This window comes from Cnephaeus nilssonii, assembly GCF_951640355.1.
Source record: "Cnephaeus nilssonii genome assembly, chromosome: 24".
Taxonomy (NCBI): domain Eukaryota; kingdom Metazoa; phylum Chordata; class Mammalia; order Chiroptera; family Vespertilionidae; genus Cnephaeus; species Cnephaeus nilssonii.
This window is the reverse complement of record NC_137095.1, coordinates 15,488,550-15,515,135: the sequence shown is the minus strand read 5'-3', so window position 1 is coordinate 15,515,135 and position 26,586 is coordinate 15,488,550. Positions and strand designations below refer to the sequence as shown.

The window sequence follows — 26,586 nt, the reverse complement described above, 5'->3', positions numbered from 1 at the left end:
ATGAAACCACCTGAAGAGTCAACACTTGGTCGATTTCTAGAAAACCCTTTTTCCAGGAGAACTTGGTCAGCGTGGAGCAGGGGCCCCGGGGGGGCGTGGTTCATTCATCCCCTCTCGCTCGTGGGGAAGCTGATTTGGCCTCACCAGGATTTACCCCCCAGGATTTACCCCCCGCCCCACCACCACCCCCCCGCGGAGGTATGTGTTTTGGGGTTCACGTGTAGCTGTGTTCCTCTTCCCCATACATGCACCTGGGGGCCCGCGGGCTCGCTCCCGCTGCACGCTTTCCCGCCGTCGCTGTTTATTTTTACAGCTGCTCTCCCCGCTCGGCAACAAGGCGAGAAACACGGGGGAGAAACCGACCCCAACCCTCCCATCCCGGCCGCGGCTCGGGGATGCTTCCTGGTGCTAAATAATAATAATAATAATAATAATAATAATAATAATAATAATAAAATAAAAATGCTGCCTCCCCTTGTTTGCTCCGACCTCTAGACCTTCTAGGATTTCTCTCCTTCCTCTCTGGACTCTTGGCCACCCCTTTTCCTCTGCCTGTGTCCAGAAAAAAAAAAAAAAAAAGAAAAGGAAAGAAAAAAAGAAAACGACCGCCTGTTCTTTCTCAAGCCCCATTTCCTGCATTTCAGGCTAAAACACGGATGCTTCTGCAAACCCCGGTGCACACCCAGGGGGTCTTCTTTCCCCCCCAGACGTGTGCCTGCCTGCGGCCTCCGTTTCCCTCCTGGATCCCTCGCCCGGACACAAGCGGTGTCCGCGGGGCAGGCATCCCCCTCCCCGGCCACCCGACAGCCAGCCCCGCAGACGCCGCATCCCCATCCAGACGGATGCGCGGGCCTCCCACCGCGTCCCTGAGAGCAGGGGCTGCAGGGGGGGGGGGGGGGGGCCTCGGTCCCCATCCCCCAGGGGAGGCCAGGGGAGCAGGCGCCTCTGCCTCCTCCATCAACTTTGACAATTAGATGAAAGGAGAAGGGGGGTGTGGGAGGGAGGGGAGTGTGTGTGTTGGGGGGGCGGGGGCGGGGGGCGGCTCCGGCTGACGCCCGCATCGCAGACGTCTTCGCCTGCCGCGGCTGCGGCTGGGCTGCGGCTGCGCTCAGCCCACGCCATCGCCCCCCTCCTCCTCCTCCTCCCCCCCCCCCCCCGCGGGTGGATGCCTTCCCCTGCTCCGCGGTGGTCCGTCCCCACTCCGCACCGCGGCGCGGAGGGCTCGGGGAGGCAGAGCCGCGCTCCTGCTCTCGCCGCCGCCGCCTCGGCTGCAGACGCACCACCACCACCACCACCGACCAGCATCCTCCCTGGGACGGAGCCGGCCCCGGGGGCTTGCCTGCGTTTGGAGACAGGACCCAGACAGACAGACAGACAGACAGACAGACAGACAGACACAGAGAGAGACAGAGGAGGGGAGAAAAAGGTACGTGGCATCCGAGCCAGGATTTTGGGTAGGTGCGCCCCCACCCCCTGTGCGGGATCCGCTGGTGGGGGTCGGGGAGGCGGGGAAGGGGCGGGATCGGGCCCCCTTCCCTCCCCCTCTCACTGCGCAAAGCCGCTGCGGGAGGAGAGCAGAGCGGGCTGCCGGCGCCGACTTCCCGTTCGGCGGACGCTCGGCAGGGAGAGAGCCGCCGGCTGGCCGGCCACGTAGGCGCGTTCTCTCTTCTCCCCTCTTCTCCTCGCTCCGGGGGAAAAGGAAAAAAAGGAAAAGGCAAGCAGAGGAAGGAGGCCCGGCAGCTGTCGGAGAGAGCCCCATCCACCGGCTGTCAGAGCGCAGCGGCGGCCGGCATGTCGCAGCTGAGTAAGAATCTGGGTGATGCCAGTCCCCCCGCCGAGGCGCCCAAGCCTCCGGTCTACAGCCGCCCCACCGTCCTGATGCGCGCCCCGCCCGCCTCCTCCCGGGCGCCGCCGGTCCCCTGGGACCCACCTCCGATGGACCTGCAGGCGTCGCTGGCCGCCTGGCAGGCACCGCAGCCCGCCTGGGAGGGCCCGCAGGTCCAGCCGCCCGCCCCGGTGGCGGCGCTGGCTCAGCCGCCCGCCCTTGGGGGCCCCCCGCTGGTCCAGGGCCCCCCGCTGGGAGGGCCGATGGGCAAGCCCCCGACCACCGGGGTCTTGATGATCCATCCGCCCCCTCCGGGAGCCCCGCTGGCGCAGCCTCCGACTCCGGGGGTCCTGATGATGCATCCTTCGGCTCCCGGGGGGCCCCTGGCCCCTCCTCCCCCTCCCGGGACCCCGATGGCGCCTCCTCCTCCTCCTCCTCCTCCCGGGACCCCGATGGTGCCGCCTCCCCCTCCCGGGACCCCGATGGTGCCGCCTCCACCTCCCGGGACCCCGATGGGGCATCCGGCCCCTCCGGGGACCCCGATGGCACAGCCGCCGGCTCCGGGGGTCCTGATGGCGCAGCCTCTGACTCCCGGGGTCCTGATGGTCCAACCTGCTGCTCCGGGAGCCCCGCTGGCCCAGCCGCCGCCCCCGGCGGCCCTGATCGCCCAGCCGCCGCCTCCGGGAGCCCCGATGGCCAAGCCTCCAGGTCCGGGGGTCCTGATGATTCACCCGACGGCCGCGAGAGCTCCGATCAACCAGCCGACGGCGTCTCCGGCCCCGATGGCGCAGCCCATGGCGCAGCCGACGGCGCCCCCTGCGCAGCCCCTGGCGTCCTGGGCCCCGCAGGCTCAGCCTCTGATCCTGCAAATCCAGTCGCAGGTTATAAGGGCGCCGCCGCAGGTCCCCCAGGGCCCGCAGGCGCCGCCAGCCCAGCTGGCCACTCCCCCCGGCTGGCAGGCCGCCTCGCCGGGGTGGCAGGCTCCCGGGCAGGGCTGGCAGGCCACGCCCCTGGGCTGGCAGGCGGCGCAGGTCACCTGGCAGGCGCCCACCATCGCCTGGCAGCCTCAGCCCCCGCTGCGCCCGGTGCCCCCGGCCATCCGCCCGGGGCCCCCTCCCATCCGCCCGGGGCCCCCTCCCGTGCGCCAGGGGCCGCCTGCCATCCGCCAGGCGCCGCCGCTGATCCGCCAGGCGCCGCCGCCCATCCGGCCCGCCCCCCAGGTCCTGAGCACCCCGCCGCCGCTCTGGCAGGCCCTGCCGCCCCCACCCCCTCTGCGGCAGGCCCCCCAGGCGCGGCTGCCCACCCCGCAGCTGCGGGCGGCGCCCCCGATGAGAGCGGCTCCGCAGGTGCGCCTGGCCCCGCAGGTGCAGGTGCCCGCGGCGCCCCCTGCTGGCCCGCAGGTGTCCCAGGCTGCCCTGCCGGCCGCTCTGCCGGTCCCTCCCATCCTCTGGGAGGCCCCCAAGGAGCCGGCTCCCGTGGCCCAGGAGATGCCCACCTCGATGGAGTTCCAGGAGGCGCCCCAGGCTCAGGCGCTGGCCTGGCAGGCTCCCAAAGCCCCTGGGCATTTCTGGCAGCCCCTGCCCGCCCAGGAGGCTCAGAGGCAGGGCCCCCCTCTCCTGCAGATGGAGGAGCAGCCCTTTCCGGGGGGCCCGGCCTCCCAGAAGGCACTGCAAATGCAGCTACCCCCCCAGCAGGCCCCGGCGCCGAGTGCGCAAGCAGAGCTGCCCGACATGCAACTCCAGCCCTCCTGGCAGCAGGGCCCCCCGGCGGCCCTGCAGGGCCAGCCCGCAGCCCCCCTAGTGGCGGCAAATTTTCCCGTGGGCCCTGTCAAGTCCCTGCTGACTCCGTCGGGGGAATCCAGGGCCTCGTCCATAGACCGTAGGACCTCCTCGTCCAAGGAGCGCCGCACCTCCTCCTCCCGGGAGCGCAGGGCCCCCTCCAAGGAGCGCATGATCTTCGCCGCCACCTTCTGCGCGCCCAAGGGGATGGCGGCCCGCGCCCCGCCGGCCTGGAGGAGCCTGCCCGCCGCCCCGGAGGCCTATGGGGCCGCCCCCAGGGGCTGCTTCCCGTCGACCTCCCAGTCCGACGCCTTCAAGGTGCCGCCCGCCATCCCGGAGGTCCCCAAGTCGCTGCCGCTGGCGCCCAAGGATCCCTTCGCCTACGCCGAGGCCCTGCCGGCCGTGCCCTGGGTGCCCCAGCCCAACCCGAATGCCCCCAGCGGGTCCAAGGCGGAGCCCACCATGCTGATGGCCACGGCGGCCGCCCCCCAGGCCATGGCCTTCCCGCAGGAGGGGTCCAAGACCCCCGACGAGCCCCCCCGCCGCCCTGGGGGCAAGGCCACCCGGAAGAAGAAGCACCTCAACACCGAGGACGACGACGACGACGACTACTACGACGACGGCGGCGAAGACGGCGGCCGTGGCCACGTGCTGGCCATGCGCAACTGGCAGCCCCCGCGGCGCTGGGCCAACGTGGACTATGACGCCTGGGAGGTTCTGGGGGACTGGGAGGACCCCATCGCCGCCGCCCGCGACCTGAGCGGCTGGGAGGGCCCCAGCACCTCCCGGATCCTGAGCGGCTGGGAGGGTCCCAGCACCTCTTGGGCCCTGAGCGCCTGGGAGGGCCCGGCCACCTCGAGGGCCCTGAGTCTGTGGGAAAACCCGGGGAACCCTCCGCCCCTGATGCTTGCTGAGATCGCTGGTGTGTCCCTGGGGGTGGGGACCAGCCAGGGGGAGCCCAAGGTGGAGGCGGGGCCCCTGTCTCCCTTGGATGAGCGGGCCAACGCCTTGGTGCAGTTCCTCCTGGTCAAGGACGGAGGCAACGTGCCCATCAGGCGGTCCGAGATGGTGAAGTTCATCATCCGGGAGTACAAGGACCAGTCCCTGGAAATCATCCAGCGGGCCAACCACAAGCTGGAGTGTGTCTTTGGGTATCAGCTGAAGGAGGTAGACCCCCAGACCCACTCTTACATGATCATCAACAAGTTTGGGGGGGGCCCCGTGGCCACGCCCGCCCCCTGCCTGGAGATCCCCAAGTTGGGCCTCCTGATGGCCGTTCTGAGCCTGATCTTTATCAAAGGCAATTGCATCCGGGAAGACATGCTCTATGGCTTCCTGGACAAGCTGGGGCTGGATGTCCGGGGCCATCATGGCCTCCTGGGCAACATAAAAAAGCTCATCACCGAGGAGTTTGTCAGGCAGAAGTACCTCGAGTACAGGGAGATCCCCAACACCCAGCCCACCGAGTACGAGTTCCTGTGGGGCCCCCGGGCGTTCATGGAAATCAGCAAGATGCTTGTGCTGAAGTTCCTGGCCAAGCTCCATAACAAAGATCCCGAGTGCTGGCCGTTCCACTATTTCGAGGCCCTGGCCGAGTGCGAGTCCGATGACGAGTGGGATTACGAGGAGCTGGGTCCCTTCTACGGGCGCGCCGGGGGTCGCTACCGCAGGTCCCACCCCCGCTAAGTCAGATCCCACCACTATCTCTGTTCCTTCGTGTCCCCCAACCCCGGGCCAAGAGCCGCTCACAGGGTCCTCGTGCGTGTGCGTGTGCGTGTGTGTGCGTATTGCGGGGGTCGGGGGGGTGGGGGTGGGGTTGTGTCAATTTGTTTCCTGGTGTTGTTTTCTGTTCCAATCCTACCGTGTGTAACACACTTGGATCTCAAATCCGGTTCCTGTTATCTGCCAAAGCTTTGTACATCCTCACGTGCTGTTGACTTCAAGTGGCTACTGTCCTCCTGGGTACCTCCTGGCACTTGTGTACTTCAGTGAGCCGTGTGATTCTCTCTCTCTCTCTCTCTCTCTCTCTCTCTCTCTCTCTCTCTCGTTTTCGTGTTCGACGACGTGTTCGACGTGTTCAACTTGTGGCTGTACCCAGAGTTGTGCTGGCTTTGTGAAATGAACTGTCACGCAGCCATCCATCTCATCCTGGTGCAAAACTCTGTAGTCTTGAAAGTTAGGCTGTCCTTTGATGTGTAAAACATGGCTCATCAGTCACGCTGTCTGCAGAGAAATAAATATCTATATCTATATCTAAATAAATATACTTTCAGCATAACACAGAGGTGTTTGTCTTCATTCTCATTTTTTACTCGCCAAGTTTTGTGTGTGTGTGTGTTTTTTCCCCTCTCTGAATACACCAGAACATCAAGACTACGACGGGACACAGGGGCTACATTCTTCCTTGCAACGCAGTGGTTTTGATGGGGGGTGGGGGGCGGGGGGGACATAAGATTGACATCAAACCCAGAGTCCAGACTTCACAAAGCCCCTCACCGTGGGCTTGATTAGTTCCGCATTGTAGGCAAGTGTTTGAATGCAGGTGGATTCATTCAATGGCACGGGCCAAGGGGAGGTCACTGAAGGTGGGCATTCAAAGCAGGTTTTCTGGAGGTTATGTGGGTGAGGGGGACCCTCCACCTGTAGGAACACAGGTATCCAGGCGTTTGTCAGTCACGTGGCCCTGGGTGGGGGGTCCAGTAGCTCGGGGGAACTTGGGTTTTATCAACACACGGATATTGGGGTGGAGACGTGCATCCTATCCAGGGTTCTGGTAGGAAAAAGAGAACAGCAGCCTTCAAACAACGAGGGGTCCTATATATTGGGGGTGATGGGGGGTGGTAAGGGGATTCTGGGGGTTGGGGGGCTCAATCCTAACATGCAGGGGACGTCAGCTGCCAATATCTGAGCCCTGGGGTGCAGGGACTGGTGAGGGAGGGGTCACAAGGGACCAGTGTGCCATCCTGGGTGTTTGGGGGGGAAGATATTCACGCCTGCACCGGGCTGGCTTATACAAGACTTTCTGAAAGTCATTCTCTCTTCAAGAGGACGGGGATCATCAGCGTGGCCACCACCCCTACTGTCCTATAAGGGCCAAAACCGCCCAACCCTAACCCACCTACTCCCCCCCCGCCCCCCCCCCCCCCCATCTCTAGGTAAAGATGAAGTCCCAGGCAGGCGGTCATTGGTCATGGTGGAATTCGCCTGCCACCTAGCGGCCGACCCTGGTTCTGTCGCTCCGGCAGCTGCCCGGTGTGCAACGTCGCCATCCCCCCCACCCCCCCCCAACACCATCAAACTTGCTTCATCACCTCTGCCCGAGGTTTTCCCGCCCAAACGTTCCTCATTTCCTCTTAGGTCGTAGCACAAGGTAAAAACCTCTTCTCCACCCTTTCTAGGGCGAGGGGCCTGGCTACAGGGGGTCTTTGGCAAGTTGTCCACGTGACCAGGGGTCCCTGAAATGGGGGAGCAGGTGGGTTGTTGTTTTTTGGTTTTTTGTTTTTGTTTTTGGTTTTGCAAACGTGCTGGGTCAGGGAGTATAGTACAGCGCTTCTGCCCCCAAAGCAACAGTCAGGTATTTATTTGGGAAACAGCAAGTGCCCATGGAAGGCAGCTGAGGATTACCCCCCAAAGAGGGTTTGCTGGCTCTCGTCTTTCTTGTTTGTTCCTGCAAAGTTGTTTCTCTAGCTTCCTCTCCATCATCTACTCATGGGCGGGGGGGCTTGAGCAAGATGCTCTTTGGGCGTCGCCATCTTGGGCACTGAAAGGTGGCCAGTTCGACTCCCCGTCAGGGCACTTGCCCGGGTTGTGGGCTCGATCCCCAATTGGGGGGGGGGGGTGAAGGAGGCAGCTGATGGTTGTTTCTATCGCACATCAATGTTTCTCTCAAAATAATTTTTTTAAAAAAGATGTTCTTTGTGGATCAACATCGGAAAGTAGCATCGTATGACACTTGCAATTTATAATCCACTAAGGCCGTGGTCGGCAAACTGCGTCTCGCGAGCCACGTGTGGCTCTTTGGCCCCTTGAGTGTGGCTCTTCCACAAAATACCATGGCCTGGGCGAGTCTATTTTGAAGAGGTGGCGTTAGAAGAAGTTTAAGTTTAAAAAATTTGGCTCTCCAAAGAAATTTCAATCGTTGTACTGTTGATATTTGGCTCTGTTGACTCATGAGTTTGCCGACCACTGCACTAAAGCAACCATCATATAGAAAATGTAATGAAGACCCACTTTTCATGGAAATCCCCCAAAATATGTAGTGGCTGGTGGAATGTCGTGGCTGAGCCCCACACTATGGAACACACAGCCTTCCCATCACTACATGTGAGAACTTTTTTGTATTCGATTGTAAGGAGAGACAAATTACAATAATAATGAATGTTTAAGTACAAACAAACTAGCCAGATATTCCACTGAAAAGTTTAAGAGGGATGATATTATGAAAGCAGAGGCAGAAAACAACATCTGAGCATATGTAAAAAGATAGAGTTAGAAGCGGTAAGAATAATTTCAAGACCCATTTATTCTAAAGCACTAAAGTGTCGATAAACGTAACGCAAGGCATTTTATCGTAAAATGGAGAAAAGAATAAAGTCCCTGTAATCAAATGGGGAAAAGAATCAAATGACACAAAAAAAAAGAAATATAAATAGAAAATAACTCTGAAAACTGTTGCACCTCACTCATATCTCAAGACAGATATTCCAGTTTTCATGTATTAAATTGGCATAGAATAAAATAAAAGCCCGTGGAACACCTAATAGACATAAAGTCATGCAACTGGCATCCTTAGGCACTACGGACGAAAGTGCAAAGTACTACAACCTTCCCTGAAATAAATTCGGCCCACTGCGTTTTTAACACGTTTAAAGATATTAATGCTCTTCTACTTAGAAACTCATTATGGGACTATAGCGAACGGAAATAACCTTCCGTGGGAGCAAAGATTTCTTCACAAAAACATGCTTATCAGAGTGGAAGATACTAAGATATTAAGTAGAATATGTATCCCCCTCCCCCGCATAGAGCCGGACATACTAACATCAAGTTGGTCCAATGAGTTTTCTGAAAAGACAAAAGACTTCCCCAGAAAACAACGTGCCATGGGTTCTAACACTAAATGACATTCTGGGGGATTGGAGACATGACCACATGTGCCCGAAAAATACTTTTTTAAATATATTTTTATCAATTTCAGAGAGGGAGGGAGAGGGAGATAGAAACATCCATGATGAGAATCATGGATCGGCTGCTTCCTGCATGCCCTACACTGGGGATCAAGACCACAACCCAGGCATGTGCCCTGACCGGGAATCGAACCGTGACCTCATGGTTCATAGGTTGACACGCAACCACTGAGCCACACCAGCCGGGCCTGAAAATTTTTTAAGTGGGGGCCAGTAGACTCCCATCAAAGCCGTAACATTATCTCAACAAAAGCCATTTCCCATGACGCTGTCTGACTCCTGGGAAAGAGAAATTTAGAAATATTTCTCAAAGTGACCAAATCCAGGATGTTCAGGTACAAGCAGTGTAGGATGTTCAGTTACAAGTGAGTGGATATCTTAGTATATTTCTCTAAAAGGGATGATCCGATTTGGGGGACAATTTTTTACTTTAAGTGATGTTTCCGGAGAGCAATCAAGATGTGAGCTAGTAAAAATAAAAAAAAAGATGTGAGCTAGTGCCCGGTGGGCATGGCTCAGTAGTTGAGCGTTGACCTACGGACCTGGGAGGTCCCCGGTTCGATTCCCGGTCAAGGCACATGCCCCGGTTGGGGGTCGATCCCAGTGTGGGGCCTGCAAGAGGCAGCTGATCAATGATTCTCTCTCATCATTGATGTTTCCCTCTCTCCTTCTCTGAAATCAATAAAAATATATTTAAAAAAATTTTTTTAAAAAGACGCAGGCCAGTTACTTGTCAAAGTTGTATATAAGGCAACAACGTTGTCAGCAAACGGGAACTGATGGTTGAAGCTGTGATGGATGGAGAATTCTTCAGGGTCTCTGTGGCCTCTACCGGGCATGCAGTCCACTTGTTATTAATTTACCTTCACGCCCACAACTGTAGGACGTTGCTCGCCCACAGCTCTAAGACTTGAAAGGCTACATCGCCCTCTGCTGGGAAGTTCTGGCAACTCCTCGAATTCGCACATAAAAGCTTCTCAGAGTTAGAGAAACCCCCCTTCTTGATTTTTTTTCTTGTCCCCAATTGTCCAAGTGGTAGGGGCACAGAAAAGAAATGGTTAGCACAACAGGCATGGCCCCTCTGGGGAGAATCCCCACGAAAAGGAAGACTCGAGAGATCTACCTGGAGAGCCCAGGTCTTGGGTTCCCTTTCTTTCTGCCAAATCTTCCAGAAGGTTCTAAGGGCGAATCCCAGGAAGGGGTAGAACACTACTAGCTATATTCTCGCTGGTGAGATGTCTCTTCGTCCTCTTTGCCCGTTTTCTAAAAGTTATGTTTTTATTTCATAATGTTGGTTTTTGGGATTTCTTTCACCTGGATTTCGTCTTCATGAGGCAGGTAAAGCTTGCAGGTGGCTTTTCCTCATCGTAACAGGGCCTTTCACGCAGCACAAGTTTTCCATTTTGATGACGTTTAACTTGTGGATTTCTTTCTTTGTATGAGTCATGCTCTTGAGTTCATATCTAAATATCTTCCATCAGACCTTAAGTCCTAAAGATTTTCTCCTAGTTTTACTCTAAAAGTTTAGGGTGATGTGTTGTTGTTGTTTAGTGCTTTTGTACTTTATACTTAAATCCATGATCCATTTTGAGCTTATTCTGTATACAAGTGTAGGAGATTTATTTCTCCCGATGCTTTTGCACCTTCGTCAAAGATCCGCTGGCTGCACTTGTGTGGGCTATTTCTGAGCTCTCCAGTCTGTCTCCTTGATGTACGTATCTATCCACCGACACTAGCATCTTCATTACTGTAGCTACGCAGAAAGCCTTGAGATCAAGCACAGTGATTCTCTATTACTGCTTTCCAAATTATGTTTATCTATTCTAGATCCTTTGACATGCCACATAAATATTTAAAAATATTTTTTAATGATTCCAGAGAGGAAGGAAGAGGGAGAGAGAGAGAGAGACTTCAAGGATGAGAGAGAATAATTGATTAGCTGCCTCTTGCACACCCCATACTGGGGATCCAGCCGGCAACCTGGGAATCTAACGGTGACTTCCTGATTCGTGGGTTGATGCTCAACCACTGAGCCATACCAGCCAGGCATCCATTGATTTGTCAAGGAATTATTTTCCAATACAGATCTGCTCCAAGATTGGGGAGTTTCTGCTGTACATAAGCAGTGGCGTTTAGTGGAAACTCCGAAGAGAAGATACCAGCCGGTCCCTTAAGATGATGCAAGAATGGGTGTCACTGTTCCTTAAACGGTTAGGAGAAGCCGGGTTCGGCGTCAGCCCCTGCCTCATGGCTCCGGGCAGAGTCCCGACTCATGTCTGAAATTCCACATCAGAAGACAGGGAGTTTGGCCTTGGTCTTTGATCTATTCCTATCTTTGACCCCTTGCGAGGCTCAACCGCCTCCCCTTAGGAATTTGTATGATGAAAAACAAAGACACCAACACTCAACCTCCAACCCAGGAGATCTGGAATTGTTAAAGATACAATCAGAAGATAAAACAGTCCTCAGATGCAGCGACGGGAAGGCGCCGAACTCTAATCTGGGGCTCAGCCACTGGTATTCCACCAGCCATGACCTATTTTGGGGGTTTCCATGAAAAGTGGGTCTTCGTTCCATTTTCTTCATGGTTGTCATTTTAGACGGGATTTTCTTAGTACCTCACTGGTTTTTGCTTTTTGAAGTTTTCCAGATACGTTTTCTATTTTCTTTTTTGTTGTTGTTAATCCTCACCAGAGGATATTTTTCCATTGCTTTTTAGAGAGAGTGAAAGGGAGGTGGAGAGACAGAGAGAAAAACATGGATGGGAGAGAGACACATCAATTGGTTGCCTCCTGCACATGCCCCAACCAGGGCTGGGGATCAAACCTGAAACCGAGGTACGTGCCTTTGACCTGGAATCAAACCCGGGACCCTTCAGTCCACAGGCCAACGCTCTATCCACTGAGCCAAACCGGCTAGGGCAGTTTTTTATTTTCAACATGCAATATTCTATCACCTGCTCAGAGAGAAGACTTCACATCCCTCTTTGAAATGTCTGTATGTCTCATTTTTGGTTTTGTGGGCAACGCATTAATTGTCAAAATAATTTTCACTGTCAGTAAAGAGAAGGGGCCTGCTTGTTTGGGCCTGATCCAAGCCGATAGCATTACTTCCCTTTGACTTATTCAAAGCTATAAAAATACAGCAATATTTTTACTCGGATTTTTTTTTCTAATGTGTATTTTTACATTTTTTGCAACATTTTTCATAAAGTGGATCACATGGGTGTAGAGGGGCAGGTGTGTGCGTGTACCGGCTATTCTTTGGTATAAATTATGTCCTTCAATGAAGTATTATTAAGCCATAAAAAATGCAAGGAAATCCTGCCATTTGTAAAGCCATGAATGAGCCTGGAGGCCTTATGTCAAGGGAAGGAAGTTAGAGACAAATGCTGTATGATCTCATGTATATGTGCAATCTAAAAAAACAAAACAAAACCCCCAAACTCATAGAAACAGACAACAGGTTGGTGGTTTCCAGGGGTAGAGAGTGGGAGATGAGAGAAGTTGGTAGAGGTGATGGGAGAAAAATTCTGAGATGTCCCTGAATGAAATGACACGGGTGGGTCAGAGTGTGGGAGACAGAGACAAGAGTAACGGAAGCTCGTTGCTGTGGGCCAGCTAACAATAGACAGCTCACATTTCTGAAGGTATGCTGCAGGTTTGTGTTTTTTTTAATGTATGGGGGTGACATGGGTTAATAAAATTACACAGGCTTCAGGAATACTGTTCTACGGTACATCATCTGTATTTCGTCTCGTGTCCTTACCATCCAAGTCAAGTCCCCTTTCATCACCCTTTGTCTCCCCTTTACCTTCTCCTCTCTTCCCCCTTTCCTCTGGTAATCACCTCACTGTTGTCTGTGTCCATGAGTCTTTCTGGTGTTTTGTGTGTTTTTTTCGTTGACTCAATCCCTTCACCCTTCTCACCCAGCCCCCAACGTCCTCCCTCTCTGACAGTCGTCACGTCTGTTCTGTGACCATGAGTCTGTCTCCACGCTGCTTGCTAGTTCATTTTGTTCACTAGATTCCACATAGGAGTGAGACCAGCTGGTACGTGTTCTTTCTCTGACTGGCTTATTTCCCTTAGCGCAATGCTCTCCGGGGCCATCCATGCTGTCCGGCTTCAGGCGATGAATGTTGGGGCTTTGAACCAACTTCCGGGCAACTGCCTCCAAGATAGCTGACCACCATGTACGGCCACGTCCTGCTTACGTGTGAACTTTCAAAACTGTTGCCCGGGGGCAGCCAAAAATCATACATATGTCTTCCTTAGGACAGTTGTCTTTCTCCTTTAACTTTTGGTCAAGTTACTACATTATCTGTTCATTGATTTTTTTTTTCCAAAGCAGCAGCTTTTACGTTCCCATTTCCTAACCCACTTGTGTTTACTTTAATCTTGTTTCTGATTATGTGTGCGTGCACTGCGTGTATGTTGTTGTGTCTTTCAAGTTTACAGATTTGGATGCTTATTTTATTAAATGATTGGTCTTTCTAGGCAATGCATATTGTATTCGTATTTAAAGTTGGTTTTACTCTGAGCACAGACCAGCACTGTCCTGTAGATCAAGGCGTGCATCATTTTTTTAAAAATATATTTTATTGATTTTTTCACAGAGAAGAGAGAGGGATAGAGAGTCAGGAACATCGATGAGAGAGAAACATCGATCAGCTGCCTTCTGCACACCCCCTACTGGGGATGTGCCCACAACCAAGGTACATGCCCTCGACCGGAATCGAACCTGGGACCTTCCAGTCCGCAGGCCGACGCTCTATCCACTGAGCCAAACCGGTTTCGGCTTGATTCAACTTTTATGGCTTGTGATTAATCCTTTTCCTTCTGTTCTCAAAACTCCCATTGCTTACTGGATCAAGGACAAACAGCTCCCCAGGTATTATAGCACCATACTGAGAATTTAAAAAGTTCTGAAAACATGTGAGTTCTTTTGTTTGAATATTTCTCAACTTATGTTTTTATTTTTTATTTTATTTATTTATTTATTTATTTATTTTTTGTTTGTTTGTTTTTTATTGAGGTATTATATGTGTACATAACTTACCATTGCCCCCCCCCACCCCACACCCATACATGCCCTCACCCCCCAGAGTTTTGCGTCCATTGGTTATGCTTATATGCATGCATACAAGTCCTTCGTTTGATTTCTTATCTCCCCCACCTCTCCCTAACCTTCCCCCTGTAATTTGACAGTCTGTTTGATGCTTTACTGTCTGTGTATCTATCTTTTTGTTCATCAGTTTATAATGCGTGCATCATTTTTGATTACTCTATCCTGCTGAATGATTCTGCATTCATTCATTCTCTGATCAAATTATTTTTGAGAGACACTTAAAAGAATTTTCATGTGGCAGTCGCTTATTTCCTTGTTATCGACATCAGAGAATGTTGCCTATACTACTAACTTCTCAATCTCAATCGACAGGTTCATTGTGATCAAATACAATTATTTTTTTAATATATTTTATTGATTTTCCACAGAGAGGAAGAGAGAGGGATAGAGAGTTAGAAACATCGATCAGCTGCCTCCTGCACACCCCCTACTGGGGATGTGCCCGCAACCAAGGTACATGCCCTTGACCGGAATCGAACCTGGGACCTTTCAGTCCGCAGGCTGACGCTCTATCCACTGAGCCAAACCGGTTTTGGCAAATACAATTATTTTTGTTAGTTGTCATTCAACATGGAAAATGGAATATAGTCTACATTTTCATGGTAAAAATTCTGATGTATTTTTTTTTTTGCACTAGTGCTGGGCCATTTCCCAAGCGCCCCTTTCCCCATCTACACCCCAACTCTATTCTATGGGGAGAGTTGTACTTTAGCATCGTCTATAGAAACAGAGACCAGCTTCCCCCGCCCCAAAAAAACAAAACCGTTTAAAAAACTTACCAAAAAAAAAAAAGTTTATTAACTGGAAATATTTCCCTTCCCATCACTGAAATTCCAGAAATCACACAGTGCTGGGCGAGGCTTAGGGAGGAAAGAGTAAGGACCATGAAGAGTTGCAGCATCTTTGTTAAGTCTATACATCGACCAACTTGAGACACACCCAGTGTAGGCAAGTCAGACTTGCTTCACCCAGGCATTCTTCATGTGGTTAGAACCAATCTTGTGTACAGACCCCAGGGCTGAGTGAATGAGTCCCCATGGAGGAAGGACCCACACACTCTCTGAGTCACTCAGAGCAAAGCTATGTGTGGGGAGGGGTCCTTTGCTCCTGACCCCAACAAGGGTGGCCCGGCTGTCTCCATGGGCAGGCCCTGGAGACGTGTCACCCAGCCTTGGGGTCAGTGACATCCCTATTAATGAACCTCTTTCTGATGGAGCTGATGAGGGACAGGAAATTTCCTATGGGTAAACATCATCTTATTTCTTATTTGACTCATGTAGGCATCCATCCCAAAGAAAACATCTTTGTTGTGTAGTATATTTTCAGAAATAGAATAGCATTTTAGTTTCACCTGGATGGGCTTTTGCTGGGGGGAAAAAATTACTTGGGCCTCTTTGAAATTATGACCAAAAGGGAATGAACCCCCTTTCTATGAAAGTAATCTACACTAATAAAAGAGAAAGATGCAAATTGACCATTCCTTTGCAATGCCCACCAGCCAATCAGAAGTGAGTATGCAAATTAACCCAACAAAGATGATGGATTACTTTGCATACACAGGTGCCCAGTCACCAAGGGTGGGATGCTTGTTACATTAATTCCAGTTCCAAAGGTTCCCAAAAAGAAAAAAAACTTAGTGGACTGCCAATTCTTGGATCTGCTCTGATCAGGTCCACAAACATACCCAAGTCCCACTTTTAAAACTGCCACTTTAAAAAATACCACAGGATTCAAGCTCCTTGCCTCATTATACTTGCTCCTCACAGCACCCCTGCAGAGTACGTGCTGTTGTACCCATTTCTCACATGAACAAACTGAGGTGCAGACGTTGGAACTAACATGCTCCTGAGTGCATGGCTGGTGAGAAGCCGAGTCAGGATCCTGTTGCCTGAACATTTTATCTTCTACTAACCCAGGTCCCACTGCCTCCCCAGCCCCTGCATTTCATGATTGTTATCTGGTGCAAGAATCTATGGGAATAAAAAAACGTGACATTTCACAACACCAGGTAGCGTACGTTAGAACACAGCTCTCTGAGCTTTCCAGGTTGTTTAAAAAAAACCCTCTGACGGCGTAGCCACCACTCGATGCTCACCAAGCCTTTGGCGTCAGCTCAGTCTTTTGAGTGTCCCATCCCTTGGGGGTGGGCACACGCTTAGATTTCACGTCAAACCGCTCACCCTGCATGCCAGTAACAGCCAGAACCTCCTGATGGGGAATTCTTTGGATAAGAAGGAATCAAGAGGGAAGGACTATGGCAAGGGTCGCAGTGAAAACAGGCTGAATGCTAACTTATGGGCGTCACGTCACAGGGGAGAGGCAGTGTACGGATAGGGGAGGCTGAGAGGTGGACCAAGAAACACCACGTCTGGCGGCCCACAGAGAAAGCCCCAGGACTCCCGCAGTCCCCTGGCCCTCTTTGTCCCACCTGGCACACCATCCATACTTAACAGACTGCAGATGTGCTTCCGGTAGCCAGTGTCACGTGCTCCACCTGCTCTTGGCCATGTATATGGGGGATCACAGTGTCTGTGACCTGGAAATACACTGAGTACCTGTAGGTCATGTGTACCCATAGGCCACAGTGAAAGCAGCAAGTAATTTCACCTCTTTACTTGGACTCATCAGGATGAGGAGAAAAACCACAGGAAGTGGGGGGGGGGGCGGTTCTGGGAACTAAACTCATGCTTTGTTGAGTGCTAAGTACGTGGTAGAAACTCAGCAAATACGTTAGATATCAAATCTCCTGGGACTTGGGGCCCCCAGCATATTTTCAGCTACGTCAGCCCAGCGGGGAGCATTCTCAACAAATTCAGACAGCCCTTTATGCAGGTCCACTCAATGGTTAACCCGTGCTGTCCACCTCACATTCTCTCCTTGTTTGTTACTGAAAAGACTTTTAAAATTTTTTCACTCAAACACTGTAATTTTTCTATTCTTATCAATTCTTCATTTGTGCATCTGATGCTGGGTTATTAAATGACTACAAAGTTGGGATAGTTTTATCTTCCTGGCCAATTTTAACTGAATTGTATTGCCATCCGTATTTATCTCCAGGGATGCTTTTATCCTTAATATACACTTTGTTGATAAGAAGTCACAGCCTCCCTGCTGGATTGATTGTTTTTTTTCCATCCGATCGCTTTTAATGTTCCTGTATTCTTACATTTCAGCTGTGTCTTTTAAACAGCATAGAGTTTCATTTTCATTATAATCAAGGCTGGAAAACTGTGGCTTTTCGTTTCTAAAACATGTTCATGCAATCTAATGGGGTATTTGTGTTCTAAACTTTTGACATTACTGTTGTATTTCATTCATTTCTGTTCGTTTCTAGATTTCAATTTTTTTGCCTTTCCAATCTTGTATTCTGACTGGTTTCAATTTTTTTTTATTAATTTTCTATTTGCTCTTTTAAAAGCTTTTCAGTGACATGTTGAAAACTTCTGTCAAAAGCCCCGCGTGCGGAATGTCTAGAGATCACACAAAATATGGAATACAAAGAGCTGTGTCCAGAATTGTGCTGTAATAAGGGAAAATGAGATGGTTGTAACACACATTTCTTTATTGATAACAGCAGAGCGAGCTAGTAAAGCCACCACGGAAAAAAACAACATCTTATTTAGCAAATCCTTTAAGATCTGTGCCCTACTTGGCCAGATCCGACTGAATAGCCTTTTTCAACAGATGCTAACCACTGACGCCTGTGGAAGGAACACAAGAATTATTCACCACCTCACACGCACACACAACAGCGAAATTTCTGTTAGCCTGTGGCCTTTAGCTTCCAGTTCAATATTTACTTTACTACATAAACATTATAGAGACGTCTTCAAATAAATAACTTTTTTTGTTGTTGTTGTTCATCCTCACCCGAGGACATTTTACCATTGATTTTTAGAGAGGGTGGAAAGAGAGAGAGAGAGAGAGAGAGAGAGAGACACCGAGGGGAGAAAGAGAGAGAGAGACATCGACTGGTTGCCTCCTGCACTCGCCAGGACCAAGGCCGGGATCAGGCCTGCAACCGAGGTACATGCCCTTGACCGGAGTTCAAACCCGGGACCCTTTGGTTCGCGGGCCAATGCTCTATCCACTGAGCCAGACCGGCTAGGGCTCAAATACATCACTTGGATACTCACTTCTACGCACACAGACTGATACGCCGAGTTCTGAAATAGATACTTCCAAGTAGAAATACTTTTCACATCAAGTTAAGCAGGATGAGAACATGTAAACATAGATACCTGGTTCACAAAAAACCACAAGGTCACCACAGGTAAGAAAGGGCACTTGAATCGGGGCGGGGGGAAAAAACACACATGTAAACAGCGGAGACGAGGGAGCAGCTGCCCAGGGCCCCCCGGATGGGTCCGGCTTTCTTAAGGCTGTAGCAGCACAAAGGTCCTCGGTTCAGTTAAGACTTCTCCCTTCACCCTGTCCCATTTACTCTCGAGGGGCTTCACAATGAGTGTGGAAGTCCTGCAAACACTAGCCTAGAACTGAGTCAATCCTGTTGAAAACAGAGATGACAAAATAAACCATAAAACTGACAGTCAAGAGGCATTGCACCAGAAAAATAAAAATTTAAAAACAAAAACAAAAAACACCACCACACACCAAAAAAAAAAAAAAAAACAACCACCAGCAATAACATTAAAGGACTTTGTGTTATTCTGGGGGGGCGGGGCACCACACTCCTGGGGGTTGGGGGGAGAGTAATGGGGATGGGCGAGAACACGGATGAGTGACCCATAGAAATGGCTTTCCACAGCTGCTGGTACATGGCGGATGGGCCTATCCACGGGCAGAATCAAACAGGCAACAGCGGATGGGAGAGCGTCAGCACAGAAGCGGTGAACACACTACACCACATGCCACAGAGTCAAGTTGCAATCTCGTTCCCCCGGGGCCTCCCCACTCCTTCCCAACGAACCACGTCCCCACGGGTTCTCTGGAAAAAAAAAAAAAAAAAAAACCCAAAATAAAAAATACATAAAAAGAGGCTCATTCTCTCCCAGTGAAAAGAAACACTTACACAACCACAGACTGACCAGCCAAAGCGTGACAAGCTCTCGCTGACGGCGGTTAAAGGGCATGCTGTCCTCTCCCACCTGCTTAGGCTCCAACTCTTGGTTGCTCGAGGCCCCAGAACCCTGCCTCTCAGGCTCAGGCTCAGGCTCCTCCTCCTGCTCCTCCGCCTGCTCCTGGGCCTGCGCCTGCTCCTGTGCCTGCTCCTGCTCCTCCTCCATCTCCTCCTCCTCCACCACCTGCTCTCCCTGGCCCTCGGGCTCTGCATGCTTGTAAAAACAGTTCTCGCCGAACGGGCAGCAATCCCTGACTACAGCAAAATACCTGCAGGTCTTGGTGCGCATGGCCTCCTTGTACTGCCGGATCAGTTCCTGCTTGGCCGCCGGCTCCTCCACCCAGAACTCACTGGGGATGACCAGGCGCGAGGAGACCCTGCACTGCGGGCAGGATTTGATCACCCTGCTCCGAAACTCGCGGGCCGTCCTCCAGGTGCGGATGCACCGGAGGCAGTAGGTGTGGTTGCAGTTGGAGAGGATGCCGAAGCGGCGGTCGCCCTCGTTGGCTTTGTCGTAGACCACCTCCATGCAGATGCCGCACACCTTGTCCGCGCTGCGCTGCACGGCGAAGGAGAGCTCCATATCCTGCTGGTGGCGCTCCATGCAGGCGCGGAGGTGGTCTGCCCGCTGCGCGGCGTCCGCCGGGTGCAACGCCTGCCGCCCGCACAGCTCGCACAGCTCGCCGTGGAGATACGCGCAGCTCTCCCCGCGGAAGCACTGCCCCGTGGCGGCATCGCGGCAGAGCCGTCGCCCCGAGCCCGCGGCATCGGGCTCCCTTTCCATCTCGAAGTTCTGCTGGGGAACCTCGGGGGCGGGGAACACCTCGCGGCCCCAGTACGGCTGCCCGGGAACAAATTCAGTGGCATTCGCCCAGCCGTGCGCACCGGCTGCCCAGCCTTCCGCACCGGCTGCCCAGCCTGATGCACCGGCCTCCCCGCCTTCCGCACCGGCTTCCCAGCCTCGCGCACCGGCTGCCCCGCCTTCCGCACCGGCTTCCCAGCCTGATGCACCGGCCGCCCAGCCTGATGCACCGGCCTCCCAGCCTGATGCACCGGCCTCCCAGCCTTCCGCACCGGCTTCCCAGCCTGATGCACCGGCCTCCCAGCCTGATGCACCGGCTTCCCAGCCTGATGCACCTGCTCCCCCCACAGCTCCGAGCGCTGAATCGTCGGTCTCGGCTTCCAAGGAGCCCCTGTCAGTGACCCAGCAAATCCCAGGCAAGGCGCCCCAGGAGGCAGGAGGAGGGGCCCACGCCACTTCCTGAGGCTGGTCCTCTGGCTCGTAGTGCGCAGCCGCAAACGCGCCGGGGCCTAGCTCCTCCTCGGGGGCCTGGGGCGGCGGCGACGACGACCCGCGGTCCTCCCCGGCCTCCTCCGGGTCCGGGAGGGCGTGGGAGTAGCGGCAGTTGTCCCCCTCCTTGCACATCCCGTGGCGAAAATACCTGCAGACGACTTGGTTGGCCCAGGGGCCTGGGCGCCGCTGGCTCTGCAGCCAGCTGGGTCCGGGCCCTTCCCTGGGCCTGGCCCCGCCCACAGAGGCGTAGGCCAATCGCAGGCGTGACGTGCCGATGGGGGGCGGGCCTCCAGGCTCCAAACGCCGGAAGACCGGGTGCGTGCGGTAGCTGGGCCCGGCGGCCGCCTCCTCGGCCTCCGGGGCATCCGTTGCGTCCCCGGCGGCTTCGTGGGGCTCCGAGGGAGCTGCAGCCTCTTCCATTGCACCTTTTGCCCCCTGAAACGGTGCCAAGACGTGTCCGGTGCCCCCTGCGCGCGGGCTTGAAGCCCGGAGGCCAAGGAGCCCTCACGGCTCTCCAGACGGGAAGGTGCGCCTTTTTTTTCCTTCCGCCCAGCCCTCTACTTCCGGTTGCTATTGGTTCCGGCTCCCTCCGGCCGGCCGGCGTGGCGGACACTTCCGGTGGGGACACCGGCTGTCTTCTAACCAGTCCGCGCTGTGTGTAAAAAATCCCGGCGTGGGAACAAAGCCTCGCGCCGGCTTTGTTCCGGGCAGCTGGGTTCCCTCCGCCCCCCAGGCTCTGCAGCGGCAGCGCTGCGGGGCGCGCGCGCGCGGCCGGAGGATGCAATCGCCGCCCGCTGAGGTTTTGATTTTTTTTTTCTGTCGCGCCGTTCTCGCAGACACACTGCACTTGCTCGTTCGTGTGCATGTGTCTATTTAAAAAAAAAATCATAAAAACCATAAAACCCTTGTTTCCCGCCCCCCCCACCCCCACCCATGTTGAAAAGTTCGCCTCGTAGTGACCGAAACATCTCGCAGGTGAATGTTAATGAATGTTCTGTGCCTGTGAGGTCGCTGTGGGGCTTTTTACATTTCAATCGGATTCTTTTATTTTTATTTGTTTATTTTGTTTATTCCTGCCGCGGACGGAAGCTTGCATCCTTTTGCTTCGCTGACAAGATCTGGTCTGTGTGTGCTGGGAATTCTCAGGGGCTGGCGTTGGGGATGCCTCGGCCTGCGGGGTGCGAGCAAAGGGGGCGCTTGTGATCGGAGCCCGCCTTTGGGGGTGGCGGGAGGGGGGGGTCCCGGTTTTATGGGGGTTTCGGACCGGCCTCTCCCCGCGCTGTGTGTGCAGGAGCCGCAGGCTCCGCTCAGCCCCGCTGCGGCTGCCGTAAGGAGCGCCCCGGCCCCCGTGCGCCCCGGCTTCGGTGTTCTCTGGCTGGTGTCGGGCGCGGGGGGCGCGGGGGGCGCGGGGGGCTCCTTTGTTTCGCCGCTTTCTTTGCCCGAGGCTCGCGCTGCTGGGTGATGGGACGGCCTCTCACCGCCCTTTTCCTCTGCCCTCTGCTCAGGGCGGTGCTTGCTAATCTCCGCCTGTGAGCGCTCTGACCTTTTTGCAGATGCATTTTGTTAATGGGGTAAAAATAGTGTAGAGTCCTCCTCTGCTGAGGGTCCTGATCATGCATACAGTCCTGAATTTTGTCATGTCATTTTCCGAGTCGTTTTTTTGAGATCCTGCCGTGATTATTTGCACGGATAGGTGTTTGCTGTTTTTTGTTTTTGTTTTTTTTTAAGATTTAACTTACCATTTTTCCAAGAATAAATGTGTTAGGCTGTATCATCGTTTTATGTGTTATTAGATGTCGTTTGCTAAAATAAGTGTCTGAGAGGGGATTTTATATCCTAAATTTATATTTTAAAGTGATGTACCATGTGAATCAGATCGAAGCAAATAATAAAGAAATTAATGAAAGAAAAACAAACATGAAGGGGGCTGAATCAAACAAAATCCTTTGAAATTTATTATTATTATTATTATTATTTGAAATTATTATTGAAACGGATAAATTTCTGGTGAGGTTTATTAGGAAAATATATGAATAAGGCACAAATAACCAAGATCAGATATTTAAAAAATAGTATCACTCACTACATTAATAACACATTAAAATAATGAAAGAATTTCAGGAACGAGATTAGTGTATTAAATTAGAAAATCTATATGAAATGGTCATATTTCTAGAAACACACTTATTACTAAAAATGACAGGTTCAGAAATAAGAAACATACATATCGATCTGTTGCATAAGTGATTCTGTAATTATTTAATTCAATTCTTTAAATGAAAGCTTTCTGAAAAAAAATAGGCAAAATGGTCTATATTTATTATTGCAAGTTCTTGCCAGTACAAAAAGGCGAAGCAAAAAAAAAAAAAAAAAAAAAAGATGTTAGAATTGGAAAGGAGTTATTACTAGGAGAGAGCAAAAAATTGAGAATAAGTGATAAATCTATTGGATTTAATAAGCACATTTAGCAAGGACATCAGATAGAAGCCCAGTGTACAAGATCAGCTGTATTTCCTGCTATTGTGATATTACATATGTACAGTCAATGACAGGAAAACATTTAAAATTCATAGCACTTACAATATTAAAAGTTAACCATCGTAGGAATTAAGCTAATTCACGTTGTGGAACTTGAAATCATTTTCGCTCATGAAGGGCTTTCCCACCACGAATCTAGGAATCTAGGAGTTGTTCTCCCGAAGTCGGACTCTCACCTCTGCTAAATGTATTTGTTAACGGCTATTTCTTTGACAGTCCCTGAGAGTTTCACAGGAAAAGGACTTGGAGCATAGCTACTAGGCTTACTAGTATATACCAGGCTTTTCACAGATTCACACAAACCTCAGAATCCTGACTACAAATGTGTTATTTGTTTTAATGGTACTTTGTTCCCAGCACCGTTTAAATTATCTTTCGATCCATCTTTTTTTACAAACAGCCCCGTCCGATGGAAGTTCTGTGGTAATTGTACATACGTGTTGTCCCGTGCAGTGTTTACTAACCCCATGTGGCTCTTGAGCACTTGAGATGTAGCTAGAATAATTTAGGAGCTGAGTTTGCAGTTTTTAAATTTCAGAATGAATTTAAATAGCCACACGGGGCTAGTAGCTATTATACTAGACAGTGAAGTTGCAGGCAGTATTTCACCATCTTACTTCCTCAAAAGGAGGGATCAGGGACGATTTTGTAACGTGGCCAAGGCTATGCTGCTGGCATTTGGGGGGGGGGGGGCTATTTGCTTCCACATCCCTTCCTGTGTGCCTCCTGCTCACGTTCATGTCCTAGCACCTCATAGGGAGCTGTATCATCTTGTTTTATGGTGACAAAATTTCATATGCACCATCAGAAACTAAAATTGTATCTCCTGATGATAAATATTATATGAGATCGAGTCAGTGGAGTTACTGGGTATGCATCTGGAGAAAAATAAGCAAATATTTCCCCATCCCAAGCAAACCACTATTCTCAAATAATTTTCTCTGTCATAGTCCATTTTCCTGTCTCGGTATATTTCTTTTTCTGAGCCCTGATATTGTTTTCACAGTCCCTGGGAATACACATCTGGCCATTTATCTGGTTATTTGGTTCAGTTGATTCTTCTTTTCTCCCCCAAAGCCCTGAGGGGATCAGGGACCGAGACTTGACTGAGACAGACTTGTGTACGCACGCCAGTCTGCAGGGCTGCACGAGATCTCCTGGCTGGTCCGCATTTGGGTGTCCAAGTAGAAGGAACGGAAGTGACATTCCACTTGAGCAGGCTGTGCTAAGCACCGCCCCCCCCCCCATCACCAGGGATCAGAGTGACAATGTGTGTGTGTGTGGGGGGGGGGGGGGAGTGTTACAGCAATGCAGGGGTGAGACCCAGTCCAGAAAGCATAACAAAAGCCAGAGAGGCAGGAGACTAGTTCAGAAGTGGCCTGTAACGACGGACAGAAAAGAATCAAAGGCCCCCTCCCTCGTCTTTTATCCCAGACAGCTCAGGCCTGCTGGGCTGAGCCCCACACGACCCCTACATTGTTAACTATTTATGTATTTTAATTGAATGTATTGGGGTGGCATTGGTTAATGAAACTGTACCGGTTTCAGGTGTATAGTCTGTAATACATCATCTGTATATTGCATTGTGTGCTTACCACCCCAAGTCAAGTCTCCTTTCCATCGCCATGTACCCCCCCGCTTTACCCTCTTCTACCCCCCCCCCCACACCCCCTTCCCTCAGGCAATCACCACACTGTTGTCTGTGTTCCTGAGTCTTTTGTTCTTTGCTTAATCCCTTTACCCTTCTCACCCAGCCCCCAACCCCCTCCCCTCTGACAGCTGCCAATCTATATATTTTAAGAACACACATGGTCTCACAGCAAGTTCTTCCAGCACACACTCCTGCTTCAGGCCCAACATTTAAGTATGTCTGTGGTGCTGGGGAGTGGAGTTGGTGGGAGGAGGGATTAAAAGCAAGGATCTAGAATCAGACATCAGGGGTTCGAATCCTGAATCCAGGAATTCATCTCGGGCAAATCAATCACACTCTTTTTACCTCATCTGGAAAATAATAATACAGTAGTAATAATGAGGGGTTAGCCCACAAGTTTGCTGTGAGAACTAAATGAGAGAATCCCTGTAAAATGATCGCACCAGTTACAAGGGATAGTCTTTGAGCTCTCCATGAATGTTTCTTGGTGTGTTTTTTTTTGTGGGTTTTTTTGTTTTGTTTTGTTTTGTTTTTAAGAATCATCCCAAGAATACTGAGACTGAAGTCACTGTCTGTGTGAATCTTCATTTTTGGCTGTCTGCACATAGCAGCAATATAGCTACAGATTTTTAAAAATATATTTTATTGATTTTTTACGAAGAGGAAGGGAGAGGGATAGAGAGTTAGAAACATCGATGATAGAGAAACAACGATCAGCTGCCTCCTGAACACCTCCTACTGGGGATGTTCCTGCAACAAAGGTTCATGCCCTTGACCGGAATCGAACCTGGGACTTTTCAGTCCGCAGGCCGATGCTCTATCCACTGAGCCAAACTGGCCAGGGCTAAAGATATTTTTTATTGATTTCAGAGAAGAAGGGAGAGGAAGAGAGCGATAGAAACAGCAATGATGATAGAGAATCATGGGTTGACTGCCTCCTGCACGCCCCCTACTGGAGCCCGCAACCCGGGCATGTGCCCTGACCAGGAATTGAACCGTGATCTCCTGGTTGCTGGGTCGATGCTCAACCCCTGAGCCACACTGGCCAGGCAATAAAAACATACTGTTTAAAACCCATTACATAGCCCTCTTTGGTAAAAGGGTCCTGCTGTCCTTAACAAGGGTCATGAATAATTTTTTCTTTAACTGCTCAGGTGCCTGCAACAACTCAGATAGGATCCTATTCATCCTTGGACCCTCCAGCCCTCGCCACCCAGGACACCTGGGAAGCCTGCATCTTCATTCCCGGCTGATTGATCAAGGAGCTGTCAGCGAGGGAGACCCCTTAGCCAGTGCGCCAATGACAGTCCCTGGACGCACGGTAAGGACGGGGTTTGATACCTGTGACTCTGATTCTGAAATGCTCTCGGAAGCTGGGCCACAGACACCCCAGGCTTCGTGAGAAAGCTTCCCGATTGGCCGGAAGTTTTCTTCCTGGCTTCTCCTCCATGCTCCACTAACTCTCCTCCTCCTTTTTTTTTTTTAATATATTGATTTTAGAGAGGGAGGAAGAGGAAGAGAGAGAGAGACACATCGATGATGATAGAGAATGGTGGATCGGCTGCCTCCTGCACTCCCCACGCTGGGGATGGAGCCTGCAACCCAGGCATGTGCCCTTGACGGGAATCGAACCCAGGACCCTTCCGTCCGCAGGCTGATGCTCTTATTCACTGAGCCACACCGGCTAGGGCCCACCTCCTTCTTGTTGGCATGATGTTTGCAGAGGGTAATGTGGAACTTCAGCGGCCTTTGGGGGAACTGAAGGGTTCCCAGCCCAGAGCACAAAGGGGGAGTTACTGGAGAGTCCCGGGCCTGGGCGCATGCGCACTCTGCTCTTCTCAGCGCCAGCGCCGCACGCGGGGGCGGGGGGGGGGCGCTCTCCCAATCTCGCCGCCCTACCCCGACCCTTTCACTTCGGCGCCCCCAGGACCTCCAGCGCCTAAGACCCAGGCCTGCTCCGAGCACCGCTTGGCACAAGGCACCTTCGGAGCAGGTTTAGCTGATTTCCCGGAACCGTGACAGGGAGATCGGAGCGGAGAAGCCTGGGACCGGGCTGTCGGGACTACATTTCCCACAATGCCCCGGGAGCCCTTCCGGCGTCTCGGCT

The 26,586-nt window shown here is 52.1% G+C and overlaps 3 protein-coding genes across 7 annotated transcripts in view; 2 read left to right on the top strand and 1 right to left on the bottom strand.

Moving 5' to 3' along the window:
• Window positions 1–542: 542 nt before the first annotated feature.
• MAGEL2 (MAGE family member L2) lies at window positions 543–5,929 on the top strand. Its single transcript, XM_079763958.1, has 2 exons — window positions 543–1,426; window positions 1,700–5,929. The coding sequence occupies exon 2, from the start codon at window positions 1,792–1,794 to the stop codon at window positions 5,287–5,289; it is 3,498 nt and encodes a 1,165-aa protein (XP_079620084.1). The 5' UTR covers window positions 543–1,426; window positions 1,700–1,791; the 3' UTR covers window positions 5,290–5,929.
• MKRN3 (makorin ring finger protein 3) lies at window positions 5,745–20,811 on the bottom strand. 2 transcript variants are annotated; one of them, XM_079763966.1, is made up of 2 exons: window positions 19,266–20,811; window positions 5,745–5,826 (listed from the first exon to the last, which is right to left on the bottom strand). In XM_079763966.1, the coding sequence occupies exons 1-2, from the start codon at window positions 20,708–20,710 to the stop codon at window positions 5,814–5,816; spliced, it is 1,458 nt and encodes a 485-aa protein (XP_079620092.1). In that variant the 5' UTR covers window positions 20,711–20,811; the 3' UTR covers window positions 5,745–5,813. The 2 variants fall into 2 exon arrangements, with proteins under 2 accessions (XP_079620092.1, XP_079620091.1); XM_079763965.1 differs by lacking the exon at window positions 5,745–5,826 and adding an exon at window positions 17,146–18,864.
• Window positions 20,684–26,586, top strand: part of OTUD7A (OTU deubiquitinase 7A) — an 80,518-nt gene continuing 74,615 nt past the window's right edge. For all 4 annotated transcript variants that reach the window (XM_079763962.1, XM_079763964.1, XM_079763960.1 and 1 more), the window contains exons 1-2: window positions 20,684–20,816; window positions 25,634–25,800. The gene's annotated coding sequence lies outside the window, so the exon portion shown is untranslated. The remainder of the gene's footprint in view (window positions 20,817–25,633; window positions 25,801–26,586) is intronic.